The sequence below is a fragment of the Lepisosteus oculatus genome, chromosome 6, assembly GCF_040954835.1.
Source record: "Lepisosteus oculatus isolate fLepOcu1 chromosome 6, fLepOcu1.hap2, whole genome shotgun sequence".
In the NCBI taxonomy this organism is placed as follows: domain Eukaryota; kingdom Metazoa; phylum Chordata; class Actinopteri; order Semionotiformes; family Lepisosteidae; genus Lepisosteus; species Lepisosteus oculatus.
The window spans coordinates 21,635,063-21,653,153 of record NC_090701.1 but is presented as its reverse complement, the minus strand read 5'-3'; the positions used below and the strand labels follow the sequence as shown (position 1 = coordinate 21,653,153).

The window sequence follows — 18,091 nt, the reverse complement described above, 5'->3', positions numbered from 1 at the left end:
ATAATGTTTTCTGTTGTCTGGTTGTGTTATCCTATTGTTACTATACATATTTGTTTGGCCTCAGTTTTGACTTGATTTATTACTCTTCCAGCAGAGCTATAGTAGAGAGTATAAAAACCTCACAGGCCCGAATTGTTTTCTTACCCCTCAGCTTTATTTCCCATTCCTACATAGTAACACTATAATATAGAAATAATGAATAAGATTGATTGGTCTTACCTGGATGATCACATTCATGCTTTCTGGTGCAAAGGTTTTTGCATTCAGGTGGTTTTGTACCACAGGAGATTGGTGGGTAGATTACCGTTTCTCCACAATAGCATGTCAGTTCATCAAAGCCTGAGAGTAAAATTACATTTTTCTTAGAGATGGCATTTGTTGCAACAGAAGCAGGGGTTGATTTTGAGCACACCACAGACCCCCAACCCATTAGAGAGGCACTGAACTGAATGAGTAGGACAGCATGTCATTCAAGAAGCTCAAGGACTTGCCAGATCTGATGGCTTAATTTATATTCTGCACATAAAAACAAGAAGTTTTAGCAAAATCAAATTCCTTGGATTGCATCCGTCACAAGTCACTTAATTTCAATGCATTATTTAAGCTAATAAGAGTTGTTTAATGGTCGTTTTTGGCTAACCTCAATATGGTGTGCATTCAAGGTATCTTTGGGAAACAGTTGCCATATTTCAATGCAACCTAAAACTATAATTTTCTTCATTGAAGTCATCACTTTCCTGAAATGTTACTTTGCTGAACAAAAAGTGGTAACCTGTCATTATGGTTAAACATAATGCAGAGAAAACACACAACAAATCACAAAAAAACAACAACTTATGAGCACAACACAGTAGTGTAGTGTATGTACTGTATAGACTGGGATGCACTTACTGTAGCATCAAAATGCCCCCAGGATCAGTGTTAAGGGAAAATAGATATCAGAAATGCTACTAGATTTTGTGAAGATATTTCAGGGATCGTCCATGTTGTAGTGAAATGTCAGTGCTTCAGGAATTTTTCGGCATATTGGTTTTATGTTTTAATCAAAACTTCGCTGGGGGGGGGAACTGCATTGGTGGAGGAAGCTTACTGTATTCTCACTATTTACCATTACAATTTCGAATTGTGAAAATACAGTAAGCTTCCTCCACCAATCATATCACTACATCTGTCTCTTGATTCATCTCGGGGCACAGCAGTAGAGAAATGCTGATACCTGTATCGGGAAATACGTGTCTTTGCGGTCCTGGTTTTGCACTCTGCCACTGTTTAAGCTTGGCAACTGGACAGCAGAGAAGAGGGCCGAGTACTTACTGGTTTGCCAGCAGGGCTGGCAGTTTCCCCGGTGGCAAGGCTCCTGGCACCGGTGCAGACCGCAGTTCAGTTTATACCCACAGATAAGAGAGCACTTGTGCTCCCTGTCCTGTCAGGGGAAAACAATGGTGTCAGAGGTGTTTAGCAAAACCTATACCACCGATCCCCCAATCTTGTCAGTGTCAGGAAAAAAAAAATCAACTTTAATTCCATTCCCATAAAGATGTCACAGAAAAAACAGTCGCTTAATTATTCCAATGGTATTTTCAAGTGCTAATATCAAATAATGAATCTACAGTCAAAACACAATGTATTTTATGTCGTCACCGATTCACAAGCTTCATAGGGTAAGAAGTAGAGGAGAGCTGTCTCAACAAAACCAAAAAGCTTATTACCACTAGGACTTTATGTTTATGACTAAAAAGGAACTATTACCGTCTAGAAAACTGTACAGATGGACAATGAGCAATGATAGTTGGCTGCATTGTTCGGAGTTTGGCTATACAAGATTTTCTGTGAAAGGCAGATGTGATGATGGTGTCTCAAATGGTGATGATTAAGCATCTTTGAAAAGAAGAGGGGAAGCCTGCGTATTTTAGCACTCCCTTTTCCCAGTGCTTCCAAGTTTCTACGACACAACCATTTTAATCAAACACTGGCAATAACACAGGTTTCTCGTTTATCTCAAACTCTCAGATCTCTATCTGAGCTAAAAACAGAAGAGGTTACACATTGTACCTTGGCACACAATGTAATCAGTAAATCTGCAGGGCAGTTAACTGAAACCATTCCTATCAGAGGACAGCGAGTACGGTTGAGGAGATTATCTCTGTGTTTTATGTTAATTTCAGTTCAAGATCTGGGATTAAAAACATTTCGTAATGACACAATCATGGTTTCACACTCACCACACAGCAAAGTTCATTACACTTGTGTCGGCCACAAGAACGCTTTTTGTTGCACCGCTTCTCACAAGTAAACACAAGCTCACCTGCAATGAGAGATAAGGGATGTCTGGGTAATCACTTACAGTAATGGAAAGCAATCCGAAGACCTTCAAAATACACAAAAATGATTCATCCATCCCCCCATTCTAATAAAGCTGCTTATTTCTAAGGGTTGCAGCAATACAAATGCTCTCTTATAAGCACAAGGCACACTTCGTGATCCGCATGCAGAGTTAACAAGAAAGTAGTATTTGTTCACAAAATCATCACAAAGCTGAGATCAATATTTCTATTGGATTAAAAGAGATTTACTCACAAGAGTAAGTGCTTCTTTACAATGTAATAAGGCCACATCATGTCACCGGACTTTAGTTGCCTTGTTCTGAATCACAGAACATGGTGCTGTAAATACTTGGAAATTTCGTCTCTTTTGTGATGTAATTTGTAGGTTTTATAAGTTACTGTGTACATCTTACTTTTAATGTGGTTTGAAATGCGCTCATCAATGCTCTTTCTAAACCCAAAATATAAAAAAATAGCATTGCAGTCCCCCTTTAATCTAGTCTATGCCTTTGGAAGGTGGGAAACTGAAGAAGCAAGTGAGGACTTATACAAACACATGGAGACGTGCAGGCTTCACACACAGAGACCCAGGCTAGAATCAAATCCAGTAACCAAGAACTGAGAAGCAGCGGAGATAATACCACACCACTGTGTCACTTAGAAAACATGATATCTTTATTACAGCATTTAAAAGTTAAACATGTTAAAGGCTCCACAGAGTGAAGAGATAAAGCACTTTTTTTTGTGTTTGATTTCATTATAACCAAAGTTCTTATCCTGCTCGTATGAGAAACGGATACTCATTTTGACAAAAAAATCTAATGGATGATTAAGTCTACTCTATGATAGTTGCAGAAGACAGAGGGCTAAGCAACATGACTTAGAGAGAGATGCAGGTACTACTGTGACTGCACAGGCCAGTCGATGATAAGTGATGTTCATTTAAGAATGACTCAAAGGTATCAGTGACTAGTAAGGATTTATAAAGTTAAAACAGATAATATATTAGGTGATTAGTTTTCTTCAATTCTTCATCATTTCTTAAATTTCTTATAGTGTTATTATATTTAAATACATCTTATACTGATGCTGTTTGTTTTGAGGGTGATGAGCAATATTGGGTAATTTTAATGGATGAATATCTATTTTAGGCTCCAAAATAAATTAGATATATAAAGTAACAAAATCAATGCAACATCATATACATCATAAAGACTTGTAAATCAAAACGCCTATTATTTCTTTATCCACTGGACAAAAGCTTACCTTCACTTTGGATGGTGGAGCACGGAACTTCCTGGAGATTAAAGGAAACCGTGTTACTGAATAGCTGTGCTTTACAGTTGGTGAAGCAAGCTCAGAGTTCTTCGTGGACATACATCCTAGTAACATTCTTCAGCCATTTAATCCCACATAATAAAACATAAAGACTATTTTTACTTTTTGGAGCTTCCAAAATATATTAAAAGAAACTTGCCACATATAACTGCAATGGGGTCATTATGTTATTATCAGCATAAATACAGCAATGTTACAGGTTTAGTTGACTGAGAAGTGTCTCTCAGATTTCAGATAAAGTTTGTGACACTTGGAAGAGTCAACACTTCTCACTTCAAAGCAGAAAGGATGTTTGCTGAGGTCTAGGGGGTCCCTTGAGCAGAAACAATTGTAAAGTGTACCTTAGTATACCTAAGTAAGTTGTGGTGTAATGAATGTTAATGGGGAGTACAGAAACATAAAATATAAGATCATATTAAGGAACAAGAAGAGGAGAGAAGGACAGAAAGCAGGGAAGAAGGAGAGGAGAGACGAGAGTCCAGAAGAGTTGGAACTTGAAGCTTGCCCCAGGCGAGAGCCCCCACTCATGATCATCCAAACAAAACCTGACTAGAGCTACAGTAAGTATTTGAACCTTGTTAGAGAAAGCTTGCTATTCTGTGTTTTTAGAGAACCTGGGTTTCCTGGGTAAAAGGTACTGGAGTTAGAAATGTCTTTGCTGCGTAGGGTGCATTTTTATGGATAGGGATATAGGCTCCCATTTATTTTGTGGCAATCCGGGGTGGAGAAAGAGACATTTAACTGCAGGTTGCTTTGTGTTTAGTCAGAAGGCAGATTATTTCTTATTATTTCATGGGTAGGCATTAAGAGTTTCATGCTTAGTACTAGTAGCAGTCTGGGGTTTCCTGGATGACCAGAATGTTAGGCCTCTGAAATGCCTTGTTTGTAAATATTGTACATAGACTAGATAGATACTTTATTAATCCCGTAGGGAAATTGATATGTTACAGCAGTCCAGCCCAAGACAAGCAAAACAGACATCAGAATAGTTATAAAACAAAATACAACAAAATAAATAAAAATAAATAGTGTAATAAATAGTAGACTACATAGTGTGTTGTATGTTTTGGTGTGTAGTGTAGTTTGTCTCCTCAATGTAATAAATATTTGTTTAACTAAGTGTACCTGGATTATTACTCTTCTCAACAAAGCTCTGGCAGAGAAATAATTTACGTGCCTCCTACTATACCAACCGCCCGGGTATATTCTGGTGAAATCACTTACAAGTTGGGGTTTATGAAGAATTTTTTCACTTATTGACTAAACCGCTCAGACAATCTCTTTTCACCATTTTAGTAACCCCCCCCCCCCATTTGTAACAATAACATATAATAAAAATAATCTTTTATAGCCAATGCACTAACAGTTTACTAGACAGAGATAACATCAACATAATGCCTTTAACTTTTGTCATCAACAGTGTTCATTTACAGAGGCTCTACTGATCTACAAAAGTTAATAGTACATGTGGGCACCTTTAGAAGTAACACAAGCACTGAGGTGCAGATGCTGTCTTGTGGGATTCTTTCCCATTGCTTTTGGAACCCCTAAACGACCATTTGACTTATACAAACAGGATGAGGACGCTGTCATGTTGGGAAGACTCTGGAAGTGAAACAAGCCAGGGCACAGGACTATATCAATGTACAGGAGCCCTGTGAAGTGAGGTTGCCATCAATAATTAAGTTGTGTTCTGTAGATATTCGACAGTCCTGTCCAGACCACTACACTTTGACCTGCCCATCAATTGGTCTGTTGTATACAGCCATTTATGTGTTGTTCTGCTGACGTGCATGAGCGCGGTCTACACAAAAACTTAATATAATGCTGAAGAGGACTTGGTTACACTGCTTGTAAGCACACGTGAGATGTTGCTCCAGTATATCAATGGTATAAAGGTGCTGTTCTCTTGACAAACAAGGCACACATTGCTTTTCTTTGTTTTGTTTTTCTTTCATCAGATTTGACATTCAAAAAGTCCAATAACTGTCACCGTTGACCAATCAACTCTCATTGAAGATGCAAATGAGTGCTTATATAACAGTCAAAGTCACTCAAGTATGAAGGTTAGTCATGAATGTACAATTAATCATGACACACAAAATGAAATCAATATGTAGAATACAAATACATTATTCTTCTAAATGTATTCAAGCATAAACGGAGTAATAGGTTTCTTCTGATGTTCAGTGCACAAAAAAATGCTAAACTTACTATCTTTAGCCCTGAAGCTAACAGAAACTAACTTGAGGAAACTGTTTCAGATAAAGAAGATAGAAACAAATCCTAACTTTCATAACATTTTAGTGTTATTATTCTACAATTGTTGATGGGAATATTATTACATTTTGCAAAAAGAAAAGGAAGTTTCCTCATTTATCTGTAAGAAATATTGTTTTCCCCAAAACAATATGGGGCATTATTTTCGGGGAGAGCCTTGTAGTTTATACTTGGATGTGCTCACTTACTTTGGTTTTAAAGCCACATCTGCATTTGATGATGGAAGTCAAAGAACAAGGACCACAGCTATCTTCATGGCAAAGTTTTTCACAGAAATGAATGGAATCTACAATCCAGATGAAGAGAAAAGGATTGTGGTTTAAAGCTGAAGCAAGGATTAAGTATTAAATAGGCCATTACTTGCATACAAAATAGGTGGACTGCAGTCTCCACATAAAAAATGATCATATATTTTCTTATCAAGAGAAATACTGTATTCCAAATATTTTATTGCACGAACTACCAATTTATGCATCCGAGACAAAACTTCAGTTTGAATAGTACAGCATCAGGAAGTGAAAACTTAAATTATTTAAACTGTTTCTTCAAAGTCAAACTAAAGGCAATCAAGGCTTTCGGTTTCTTTTTGCTCAGCTTCAAGACCCATTCAGTTCTCTTCCACCACACGAGAGCAAATCGGGAAGACTAGCCCGATATCAAGACTGGACCGGCGGGGAGAGAGCTGATCCGGACGAGCCGCGAGAGCGCTCACCTGCAGAGCCGCAGGGCAGTGGCCTGCCACAGGTCTTCCCGCAAGAAGGGATTGCGTCTGTGCAGCTCCTGCGCTCGGAGTAGCCCAGCTCCATCAACTTAAGCAGCGGAGTCTGCCCGCAAGGACAGGTCCGCACAGCCTGGGGGAGACGGGGGCAGGACTCGCAGGGCTGCGGGTGGCAGAGCTGGCTGCACCAGTGGATCTCACAGTCCAGCTTTCTAGGAGAAAAAGAAAGATCTGTTGTTATAATATAGCATATAAATGCTTTAAATACAATAAAGGGAAAAATACCAATGGCTCTGTGAAATAGTCAATATACAAGGAAACTGTATTGTTATACAGTAGACGGTTGTTTTTATTTTCTTATAGACTCCCTTAAGGTAGAATTTTTGTTCTTGTTTTTAAAGGGGGAGGGGGTTAGCAATAGTCCACAGAGGCACAGATGTGCAAAGCGCAACTCCAGCTAGCAAATCCAGCAGTACGCTTACAGAAAAGAAAACGAAAACCAAACATCCGTTCTCTTCCAGCACCTTTTTTTGATTAACATCTAATTCCATTGAAAGGTCACATACAAATGGGCCAGAGACATAAAAGTGTTTATTTAACATTTAGTGCCTTTTGAATAAAACTTTCCATCTGATTGTGCAATTCCTGCTTTCTTTCTTCTGCTCATTTAGATGTTGTGTTTGTCTGTATGATATTTCTTCAGTACGCGGCACAGTGGTGGAGTGTAAAGCTTTGCTGCCTCACAGTGCTGGGGCCCTGGGTTCAGTTCTGGACCTGAGGTGCTATCTGTGTGGAGTTTGTATGTTCTCCTCGTGTTCACACACTCCAACAACATACTGGTAGGTTAACAGGCTTCTGGGAAAATTGACTCTGGTGAGAGTGTGTCTGTGTTTGTGTGTACCCTGTGATGAACCGGCATCTCATTCAGGATGTATCCTACCTTGCGCCTGTTGTCAACCTTGAACTGGATAAAACAGTTAGAAAATGGATGGATGGCTACCGCTTCATTGCCATTTGAGCATTTTAGAAGCAGATACACTATATGAGTAAGGCTATTCCCCAGTGTTGAACTGTTTGATGCACACAATAAGGAAGCATATATGCACGATGCTTACTTTCCACATAATTTCTGACAAGAAAAGTGTCCAGATCCATCAAAGTTATCCTTATCTGTTCCACACAGCACTTCCCGAGAAACAGCTCCACAATAGCAGACTGAAAAAACAAAAACAGAAAGTCATTAACACTGCTCATCTGAATAAGAATGCCAGCCGCAAAGCAATAACCATTTCTGCATAAGAGGCTGCATCGAATTCATCCCAAACAACCAGATTGAAGGATATCTTACATTTTACTGCTCATTTATATAGTTCATTTGAACTGAAATAAAACGGACAATACATATCAAACCTAAAATCTTTTGCGATCTGCCATTTAGCTTCCCGATCTGTGAAAACCACGAGTAGCTCCCAGGAACACTGCCCGCTTACCTTGTGTGACCTGAAGCTGGCATGGAGGGCAGTTCCCAGCATGGCATACTTGGGTGCAGGTGTGCTTCCCACAGTTCAGTAGTTCTTCACACACCTCAGAACAGAGCACTGCAGAGGACTGGCCACAGCGCACAGGTTGACTGGGGAAGAAAGAGGGGTTAGACTCATTCCAGAACGTTTTCTTGGATACAAGTAATGCTTGTAGCCAAGGGTTTGTGAGATAATGTATCTTTTGCTCATTTTTTTAATTGGGTGAGAATTACAACTACAAAAGAGTGTTAGTAAATCAACATTATAGTACAAAATATTTCCTTACAAGTTTTGCGTGTTCATACGGAAGCCTGAAAACTGACTCAAAGAATTCCTTTGTGCGTGTTGCTAACTGGAAATACACAGTCAATGAAAGAATGCCTTTTACCTTGTTCTTCCACAGACACAAGATTTGGTTATAAAAGCAGGACATAACGGGCATGGTCCTGGGTGGCACAAACTGTAGAAAAAAAAACAACATTTGAAAACATTATTAAACAGCAGGAATTACTGCTGTGAGAAATGACATCAAGGCACAGTTCACAATTCTAAAATGGTGGGGTATACAGAAAAAATAACTAACAATTGTAAATTCATAGAAACAATATATTTTGTTACTCACATGTTGCAGGGGTGGGGGCAGTCCAAAGCAGATCGCTTTTTACCACACAGCTCTCCACAACTGTGTGGAATCTCATTTCTGTGCCACTCAGGGTTATTAACCTTGCCTTAAAAATTAAATTGAAAGCATATAAATTATTTTTTTTGTTAATGAAACACAAATCATTATAAGGAGCAATACAATCCTCTACACATCTCCTGATCGACTTTACAATACAATATCTCCCAAAATGCAGGAGTGGTTCTACAACCTAAAGCTCTTTAAGTAGTTCAGGTAGCTGTGTCAGCATGCATAAGCTGCAAAGGAACAAGTAAAGGTTTATTCCATGCTAAAAGGAGAAGAAAAACATTTTTTCAGTTGTGTATCCTTCTCTGGGTGTGGCTCATTAATGTTCAATCCAGAAAGCAAGTTTCAGACTTTGGCCCTAATTCCCCAGAACAAAATGGAAAAATAAATATTTGTGACATTTGTCTAGATTTTGACCACCAGGTGATCCTCAGCTTTCTGGCAGTGACCCTTGTTGCTGAATGCTTCTATCGCTGTCCCCCGTTTGACACTTCAGCTTTTATTTTAAAGGTGGAATTCCACTGTAATAACAATCAAACAACAGTATAATGCATGTAAAACGCAATGGCCAATTTGGGAAAGAAAAGTTACAAAAACAAGAAATTTGTGCATCCACTACCATGAAAAATAATCCTGAAGAAACATGCACAATTATGCACAATGTAGAATGGTAATTTATGAAGTTCTCCAAGGTATTTTAGAAGATAACAGAAAATTTCACTTACCACAAAAGCAGGCGTAAGAGTTTGGTACACGAGATGCTACATTTTGGCAGGCAGGACACCTCCACCCTTCATTCCCATCTGGAAATAGAGCCACACAAGGTTTACTCAATCACATCATTAAGTACACTGAGAATTATGTTAGTAAAATATGGCACATGCAATACAGTGAAGGCAAGCACATAATGCACACTGATTAGTGTGGGTTTAAAAAAGGAAAACAAAAAAAGTTGCAACTACTTGATAAATTGCACATCTTGATTTTTTTAAAAAGAAGTTATGAAGTCCAATCATGTTACTTATTGTAAACGGAACCAAAACTGGTGAGAAATAAAGTATGATCATCGTACGGCTATACTCTCTTCTTTTTATCTGTCAACCTCAATCAACTGACGCCCACAGAAGAAAGACTACAGGTAGGGCCGTTTCTACATGACCTTGCTAAATACTGTACATGCTCTCGGATGGAGAGACTGGGACCCCGGCAGATGACTGAATCCTAGCTAACCATTCCCCGCCCACTGTCACTGTTCTCAAAACTGCCAATCTAGAACCCTCCACAGACAGTGAAAATCAGGTTAAGAAATCAATGGGAAAATGTCCATGGGGAAAAAATACAATTTACAAAGGCTGTCATTTGTGGTTTTTTGGTTTTTACATGATTGAAACACAGAACACTTTTAAAAATCTGCTATTCTAACGTCTAATTAAATTGATTTGATCTTAATTTAATGTTTCAATAAACATGACTCCACATAAATCAATACAATACATTCAGGAGGGTGTATTGTGAGATCATGTTTTACTAAAATGTTTAGTCATGGGATTTGATGTCCTTCCTTAAAGCCATCTGAATAATATTTGTATGAAATCTGCACAACACTTCCCAAGGCAGTGTGATTTAAATGTAGCAGGCAGGGTTTGATTTTACTCAGGAAGATACAAAAAATTAGTCCCCTAGCCCCAGGACCAAACTTACCCTCTGCCTGAGAGGCTGGGGACCTGGCCCACTTTTTAATACAGTTGAGATGGAAGACGTGGTAGCAACTCTGGCAGCTCCACACTGGAGCCATCAACCGGATCACCTCACAGCAGACCATGCATTCGTACTTCTCCTCTGTGAGCTGTTCGATCAAGCAGCCTGCCCCAAGAGGGAGAGGGAAAGCACAATGATCCACAGAACTCAAATACCATCTTAAAAACTTGCGTAACGCCACCTGTCAAACTCGGTTCCTTTGAGCTAATGCTGAGAAGTCATCTGATCAGGGCCAGACAATGCCACAGCTGATGAATACGGGTTATTAAAGGGATCACTCTCAAATACATATGCAGTAGCTTTCCAGACATCACCTGCCTGACACCCAAACTGACTTTTGAACACATTCATTTGCATCGCTTTATTCTCCAAAATGCTAAGGGTCACAGAGAAAGTGGTCAGGAAGACTCTATTCCATCCGCTCTTTTGATTTTGTAAGCAAACAGATGCTTAGCATTTTAATGGAATCAAAAAAAAAGCATTTCTTCTCATTTTAGAACTGTTGTCTGCATTTGACAATATGGATACGTAGCTTCGAGTATCCCAACCAAACACTGGCAGGGCAGTGAAACACATGTAGAGAAATACTTCATGATAAGAGGCTAATTTTCATGTTATCAGTTCATGTTATCAGATATCAGATATGGAAAATGAAATAAACACAAATGACCATAGTGGCACACCTGTCTGCGTTTCCTTGCTCTTGGGCATGTCCACCTGCGTTTTATAAACAGGCCTCCTGTCCGCCTTTTGAGGTTTCTTCGGACCACGGTCTTGGAGTGGAAAACGCTTGCCGTGTCCCCTCTCGCTCCTCCAGCTGGGCTCCTCTGGACACCGGGAAGCGCTCAACCCCTCTGACGTGCTGAAGGAAGCCGCGTGGGGTTTGCCTGCCAGGCTCCTGTAGGAGGCTGGTCTTCTAAAGGTCTCCTCCTCGTGCTCTTGTCTGTGCCTCGGGGAGTTCTTCTTCATGCTGTGGTCCCGATACCTTTCCCCCGTCCTCTGACCCTTCCCATCAACTTCTTTACCAGCATCTGTGGACACCGTGCTGGACCAGTCCTCCGCAGTCCGGGTCTCCCCGACAAAAGCCCGTCTTCCCCTCTCGGTTGCCCCCCTCCTGGGCTCAGCAGCAGCAAACTTGTTTGTCTTTTTGGGCCTTACATCTCTCATCTCCTCTTGGGAAAGAGGGCCATTGTAGAAATAATTGTCCCTCTGGTTCTCCGTCTTCCAGTTTGACCCACCAATTCCAGACACTTCAGTGGAAGACTCTGTCCTGTTGCCCCCAGAGGGGTCAGGGTTATCTGCTGGAAGATTCCTTGTACTTCCGGGCTTTTGCCATCTCTGTGCCTGAAAGCTGTGGCTTCTAGCTCCTCTACTGCCTTCTCCCCGCTCCGCATGGTCCTGAGAAGGACTGTGGCTCTTCCGGGAGTCATGTTCATGCCAAGGCCTGTTACTGTGATATGGCCTGTTATAATGCTGCGATCGAGGACCTGCGTAGTGACCACTCCTGTTTCTGTTGTGCTCTGACTTTGGGTTCTCCCTCCTTGACTTCTGCTTGTGTCTTTCTTCAGGCACAAAATCAGCTGCATCTGGATTCAAATCCAGTTCCCCTGGGGGAACAAAAATGGAAACTTAAGCACAGATCAGCATTTTTCTAAAAGCACATCACAATCTTATACAGGGACAACGGAGAGAAACATTTTCTGTACTTCTGTAATAATCTGCAGTAGGGTTATGTCTGCAAAAAGTACTGACGTTAGTTTAAAAATTGGGAATATACGTTATTGTGTGTAGAGCACAAACGTGGATTTCCAAGGTTTATTTATAAGGTACCTCATCTCTCAGCGTTTATATAAAACGAATGTGTCATTTTTTCCTTCAGTACAAAGTTAGTAGGTTTGACTTTTCAGTGTAACTATGAACCAAATATGTTTCTGGACTCTGACCCAGCTATGATAATGTTTAGACACTAGGTAATATATCTACAAACGAAGCAGGCTTTTCAGAATCTTGCAGTTTAATAAATCACACAAAAAAATCTGAATTAATTTTAATAGATAATTTATTCTGGGGGAAAAAAAGGTTTTGTCACCGTGTTTTACGAGGTCACACAGGCAACCATGTGGTGAGCTGACCAACAGCATGATCTGTCACATCGCTGACTTGGTCCCACGACAACAAGTCGACATGTACACATCCCGTTTGGTTCTACATGTCAAATCGGACATTATTACTATAAGCAGTAGCAATAATACCTCAAAAGCATTACTGATAGCTCTGAAGCCAATATAGTAAAGACTAAATTTGATTATAAAAAATAACCTAGCATAGAGTAACATGGTAGCTAATAAAAAGTTTAAATGAAATACCTTCTAGAGATTCAGCCATTTAAAGCCCAATGGAGCGTAAAGTATGTTTTTTTCTGCTGATATGTAACAACGTCTTCTTTTCTTGAGGTTTTACATAATAGATGAACCCGGCCTACAAACTTCCTATCCCCGCAACACAACAAACCTCTGCGCATGCTCACTGTGATTGCATCAACCTAAACTTTATTGATAGGACTGGGGCCTCTGACAGCTTTTAAATACTGTAGGCTTCTTGGACTCTTTCCGAGGAGTGTTAACGTAATTCTGTTTAAGACAGACGTGGATATGGATAGCGGCAGCAGTAAGTGATGCAGTTACACAACCTGCAGTTATATCGATCATACAGGAAACGGATTTCTACCCTGAAGGAATGAAGTCTGTGCTTTGACAATAAAGAAAGGATGCGACGTGCATAACCTGACATTAGAGAGAGTTATGTAGTGTAAAAATGAGAAAGCCTTTGCTCAACGGGTTATTAAACATGCAATAAAAGACATAAAAGAAAATAAATTATTGTGATTCTTCAGGAAAATACTGTGGTTGATGTTTTGGGGTTTAAATTTAGATAATAAATGGTGTAGGTAAATTTAAGAATATTCCTGAATTACGAATTAAGAAAATTAAGAATAAGAGAAAATTAACTAAAAGGTTTAGATATTGATAAAACAAATTTAGAAAAAGCTAACTCATTAACAAAATTATTAAGTAAGGTTAACAGTTGTAGTTAATACTAAATTATATCTTAGATCTATAAATTATTATTTCTAAAAACATCTCCTAGTAAGGATCAAGATCATACAAAATGTTTTCACATGCAAGATGAGATGGTGTACTATATACGTTTTGTCAGTTTAATATAGTATGGAAATCGGTGTGTTATAGTCAAATCAACTGTCCTATTGCATTGGCAACAAATGCATGCAAGTTAATAGGAAAAATTGTGGTTAGGAGGTCTTTTTTTGTAAAGTCATCATTTTTTTCACATTAAAGTGGGTTTGGGAAAAGGAGAACATTTTAGATTAAAGGGCTGAATAAAAAAAAACTTTTCTTAGGTGGCAGTTTTTTATCAATAAAGACTTATGACACTTTAATGAGAAGAGGAACTTCTAATGAAATTGAACAATTTAGGAATAAAAGCATACTGTATACTGTATAATCAAATGGATCAAGGAATTTCTGGTTGAATGGACTGTTCATGTAAGAACAGGAATGGAATATTCAAAGAAAATAGATCTCTTCTGGGGAGTGTGTCATCTGGGTTCTGAGTTTGAAGCATTTGAAAGACTGGGACTGGGTTACAGTTAAAAGTGATGTAGAGCTTCAGATGAAGTCATAGAATGATGTAATGGGTGTGCCTGGATTGTTACAGAGTGATATTATACAGTACCGCTCCCCCTCATATTTGTTCACAGCAAGCATTTAACTCACTTTCTGAATAGGATAACAGAGACAAGGTTGGATTAGAAGAATGATCCACTGATACTTACACCTGTATACTGAAGTCCAAGACCACCATTATTCAAATGTACTCGATACACATGTAATTGTTTGTTTAATTGAACCCTAAAGCTTTGGAAAAAAAAACACTGCTTTTCTATGTGTAGACCTCCATTAGGGAGAGATTTAAAGTTAGCTGATCTAGGGATAGTTGAAGTCTCTAAAGCCCAGATAAACTGACATAGGGATACGTTAGGTAATATTTTGCTTCTTAAAATAACATTTTGGACAAAAGATAAATTCAGTTTTGAAATGGTATTTTGATAAGGGTTATGATTAATCTAGGGATAGTTGAAGTCTCTAAAGCCCAGATAAACTGACATAGGGATACGTTAGGTAATATTTGTTAGTCAGTATAATCATTACAATTTTAAAAGTGTTTAAACAGGCCACAAATTAAAAACTAAACAGAATTCCAGTTGTATTTTTAAGGTGAAGAAAAAGATTTTTGAAGATGGCTGAAAAAAGGGCAACATGTATTATTCTCCAAGAAACACAGCAATGCTGCTTGGAGATTTCATTGACAAAAATCTAGGTCATGTATGGAGGCTGGAATGTCATTTTGTGTTCTTAGTCCTCCTGCTTAAAAAAACTCTAGACATATAGGGAATCCACACACAAGCCTAAACCTAACTTTAGACACAACCGTATTTTTTATCCAGACACTGATTGCACTCTTAAGACTCAGCTGGTGGGTACAAACATCACAGGAGCTAAGTGTGTTCAGACATCAGCTGGAAGAAGAGTTTGGCTATTCCAAAACATGACACAAGTGGAGCTGAACACCTATGTATTAACAACATAAGATGAGAAACTGGCCATATCAGTCACAATTAAGCCACAATGTCTGTAACAGATAAGCCCTAAGATTTTCATTTCTACATTTGATAGGGACTCTGTATTTATACTGTATGATATGTATATGATATGATATTCTTTGCAGATTAACTTAGAATGTCAGAACTCCTGAGTGGGTGATGTACAATTTGGCTGTATGTATTGGGCCTGTGCACCAGAGGGCACCATTATCTAGTAATAATATAAAAGATGCTAGTTACATTTTCAAGATGGTGATAAGGCTTCCAAAAATTAAAACCATGTTGCAGGACCAAAATATCAGATTAACAAACACACTGTGTAAAATTTATTAAATGTAGGTCACACAGAAAAATTGAGGATGAGATGAGGCCTATAGATAAAGGGATGCTGCTGGTCATCTAATAACTCCTGTGTTCCTGTCTGGACCGCTGTCAATACTTTCTGCTGAATACTACTCAACTTTCTGCTGAATACTATTTGCAGGTTTCAAAACCCAGTCGTGAGAAATGGACTTGGTACTGTAGTGCTCTCAGGTTCATGTGGGTATGCACCCTCACCGCTGCCACCTCAGGCCAGGCCCCCACCACTGGGGACTCAAACCCAGGCCTCCGGTGTCACTCAACAAGGACCCAGCCACTTGAACTAATGGGAAATCTCCCTTCAGTCCAACGGCTGCAGTCCCTGCTATTCACAGGGAAGGGCGGTGACGTCACCACGCTGGTAAGCCGGCTGGAACCACCTGCAATGGTGGCCATATGCGCTCCAGTACCAAGCAGTGTGAATACCGTCTGTGACATCTGATACAATCTTGAATCATTTTAAAGTCGCTTCTCCTAGCCATCCAAACCCAACAAAGAAACAGCCATGTGTATCTTTTGAGGAGCTGGCTCCATTATTTCTTTCACATGGAATATCTAAACACGCCTGTATATGTAAGGGCAACACCAGGGCGATACCCCCTCTGGAACATTACAGCTTTACTATTGAACACTGAGCGCAGTTCCCGCAGACCGTTTGTTATCCCTGCCATTGGTTTTAAATGGTAATAAAGAAATCAATTTTCTTATTCTGCAAACTGTGGTTTAATTCCTTTATTCATGTTGTTGTTTTTTTTTATTTCTAGCCCCTTTACACCCACGTTATGCTTTTGAAAAGTGATTTCAAAAATACGCTAAACATTTTATCTCCAGTTGCTTTGCAATTAGAGAGGAATGTGTAAAGGCATTTAATGCATTATTCACAAGCTGCCCGTTTATGCATGAATTAGATCTGATTAATTTATATTGTGAGAATCCTCCTGCTTCCTGCTCCACTAAAATTAGAACCCAAATGCGGCTGTGGATACTTAATGGTATGTCTTACAGTTTTTGCCAAGCGTAGCTCTTGCATGAACACAGAACTCACTGATGGCTTGTTCCTATCCTAATTGACCTGGTCAATAATGCAGATATAGTGTTAATTTTCTTAGAATAAATTCTAATCCTTTATATCTCTGTCTAGTGAGAGTTTTCAATATGAAATGCTCAGACTAATTAAGTTTATATTGCATTAAGGATTTACTTTGGGTAAACTAGCACATTTCACCCATTCACACATAATACACAAAAGAAACATAGCAATCAAAGTGTCATTTCCCTTCCTTTTATGTCATCTTAAAAAGAGTCAAAGTGGTGGAAAGGCTATACCCTATCAGGTCCTAGACTTAATTGTCAAATCACCTTTTTAAAATCCCCAGAATCTGCTGCTATTACACGTTTTCATCAATCTGAATGTTTGCCAGCTGGCCTAAGAGAACAGCTGCTTAAAAGGTATTGCTCTAATTTGGTGGCATGAATTTACCTTATTTATTCCATAAGGCATGGAACTGAGGGTGGTTTTCCTTGAAAGGTATATAAAATAAATCTGGATTGATAGAAACACGATTTCTTCTTTGTCTACTACACCTGGGTAGCTTCAGTGAAGTACCTAATTATGTACAAGAAGGGAAATTGCCACAATAAAAAAGATGATCACATATGGTACATGCAGGACTGTGCTATTGCCAGTATCAGCAAATGGGTGGTTGTTAAGTGCACACATGTGCCAACAAAACATTGGGAGAATAAATGGTTAGCTTTTTGATAGCATGTGCTGCCAACAGGCTGTTTCAGTTAACAAAGATGTTGACTGTTACATCATAATCTCTAGGAGCAACTCTAAGTCAGTCAGTGAAGGATACAATACAATACAAGTACAATTCAGACTAAATAATTGTATCTGCAACACTTACTTGTTGGATGCAACATTTCAGTAATCCTGCTTCTCAAACCACAATTGTATTAAAAACCTTGTTGCATTATGGGAATCTGAATTTAGAAATAAAGCAGAATAGTATGAGACAGAAATAGGAAGTTAGAAGTCTTTGGAAAGATGTTATCTTTCAGAATGTACCAGGGAGCATATCAAAGATACAATAATTATATTTTTTTATTCATCCATTTTCTTAAACATGTTTATTAAATGTTAAATGTTCATTAAGTGTAGCATAAAGGAAACCAATTAGCATGACATATTTACCTTGGTTTTTAGCCATATTGATATAGTTATCTCACAATAAAAATTGAAATAATCAGTTTTCCTGAGAAAAGTATTCTACAAACCCATATTTTTTCCACTACATAGTAACATTACATGTCAGTAGTTTTGGATATCACCTCAATTCAGCTTCCTGGAATGTTCTTAACTGTGAACTTTAAACTCTCAGGTTTAGAACCTTGCAATGTAGGGTCCGATGTGAAAATGAT

General features: G+C 38.8%; 1 protein-coding gene across 4 annotated transcripts in view; it reads right to left on the bottom strand.

Annotated features, from left to right (window-relative positions):
* The window catches only part of nfx1 (nuclear transcription factor, X-box binding 1), a 32,011-nt gene extending 18,858 nt beyond the window's left edge, over positions 1-13,153 (bottom strand). For all 4 annotated transcript variants that reach the window (XM_015354495.2, XM_069191064.1, XM_015354494.2 and 1 more), the window contains exons 1-14: positions 12,993-13,153; positions 11,310-12,233; positions 10,570-10,731; positions 9,594-9,671; positions 8,803-8,908; positions 8,569-8,640; positions 8,151-8,290; positions 7,776-7,875; positions 6,655-6,872; positions 6,131-6,228; positions 3,591-3,621; positions 2,223-2,305; positions 1,315-1,423; positions 220-339 (exon numbers count right to left, since the gene is read on the bottom strand). In XM_015354495.2, the coding sequence (XP_015209981.2) occupies positions 220-339; positions 1,315-1,423; positions 2,223-2,305; positions 3,591-3,621; positions 6,131-6,228; positions 6,655-6,872; positions 7,776-7,875; positions 8,151-8,290; positions 8,569-8,640; positions 8,803-8,908; positions 9,594-9,671; positions 10,570-10,731; positions 11,310-12,233; positions 12,993-13,011 (2,260 nt within the window). In that variant the 5' untranslated portion in view covers positions 13,012-13,153. The remainder of the gene's footprint in view (positions 1-219; positions 340-1,314; positions 1,424-2,222; positions 2,306-3,590; positions 3,622-6,130; positions 6,229-6,654; positions 6,873-7,775; positions 7,876-8,150; positions 8,291-8,568; positions 8,641-8,802; positions 8,909-9,593; positions 9,672-10,569; positions 10,732-11,309; positions 12,234-12,992) is intronic.
* Between the last annotated feature and the right edge of the window lie 4,938 nt (positions 13,154-18,091).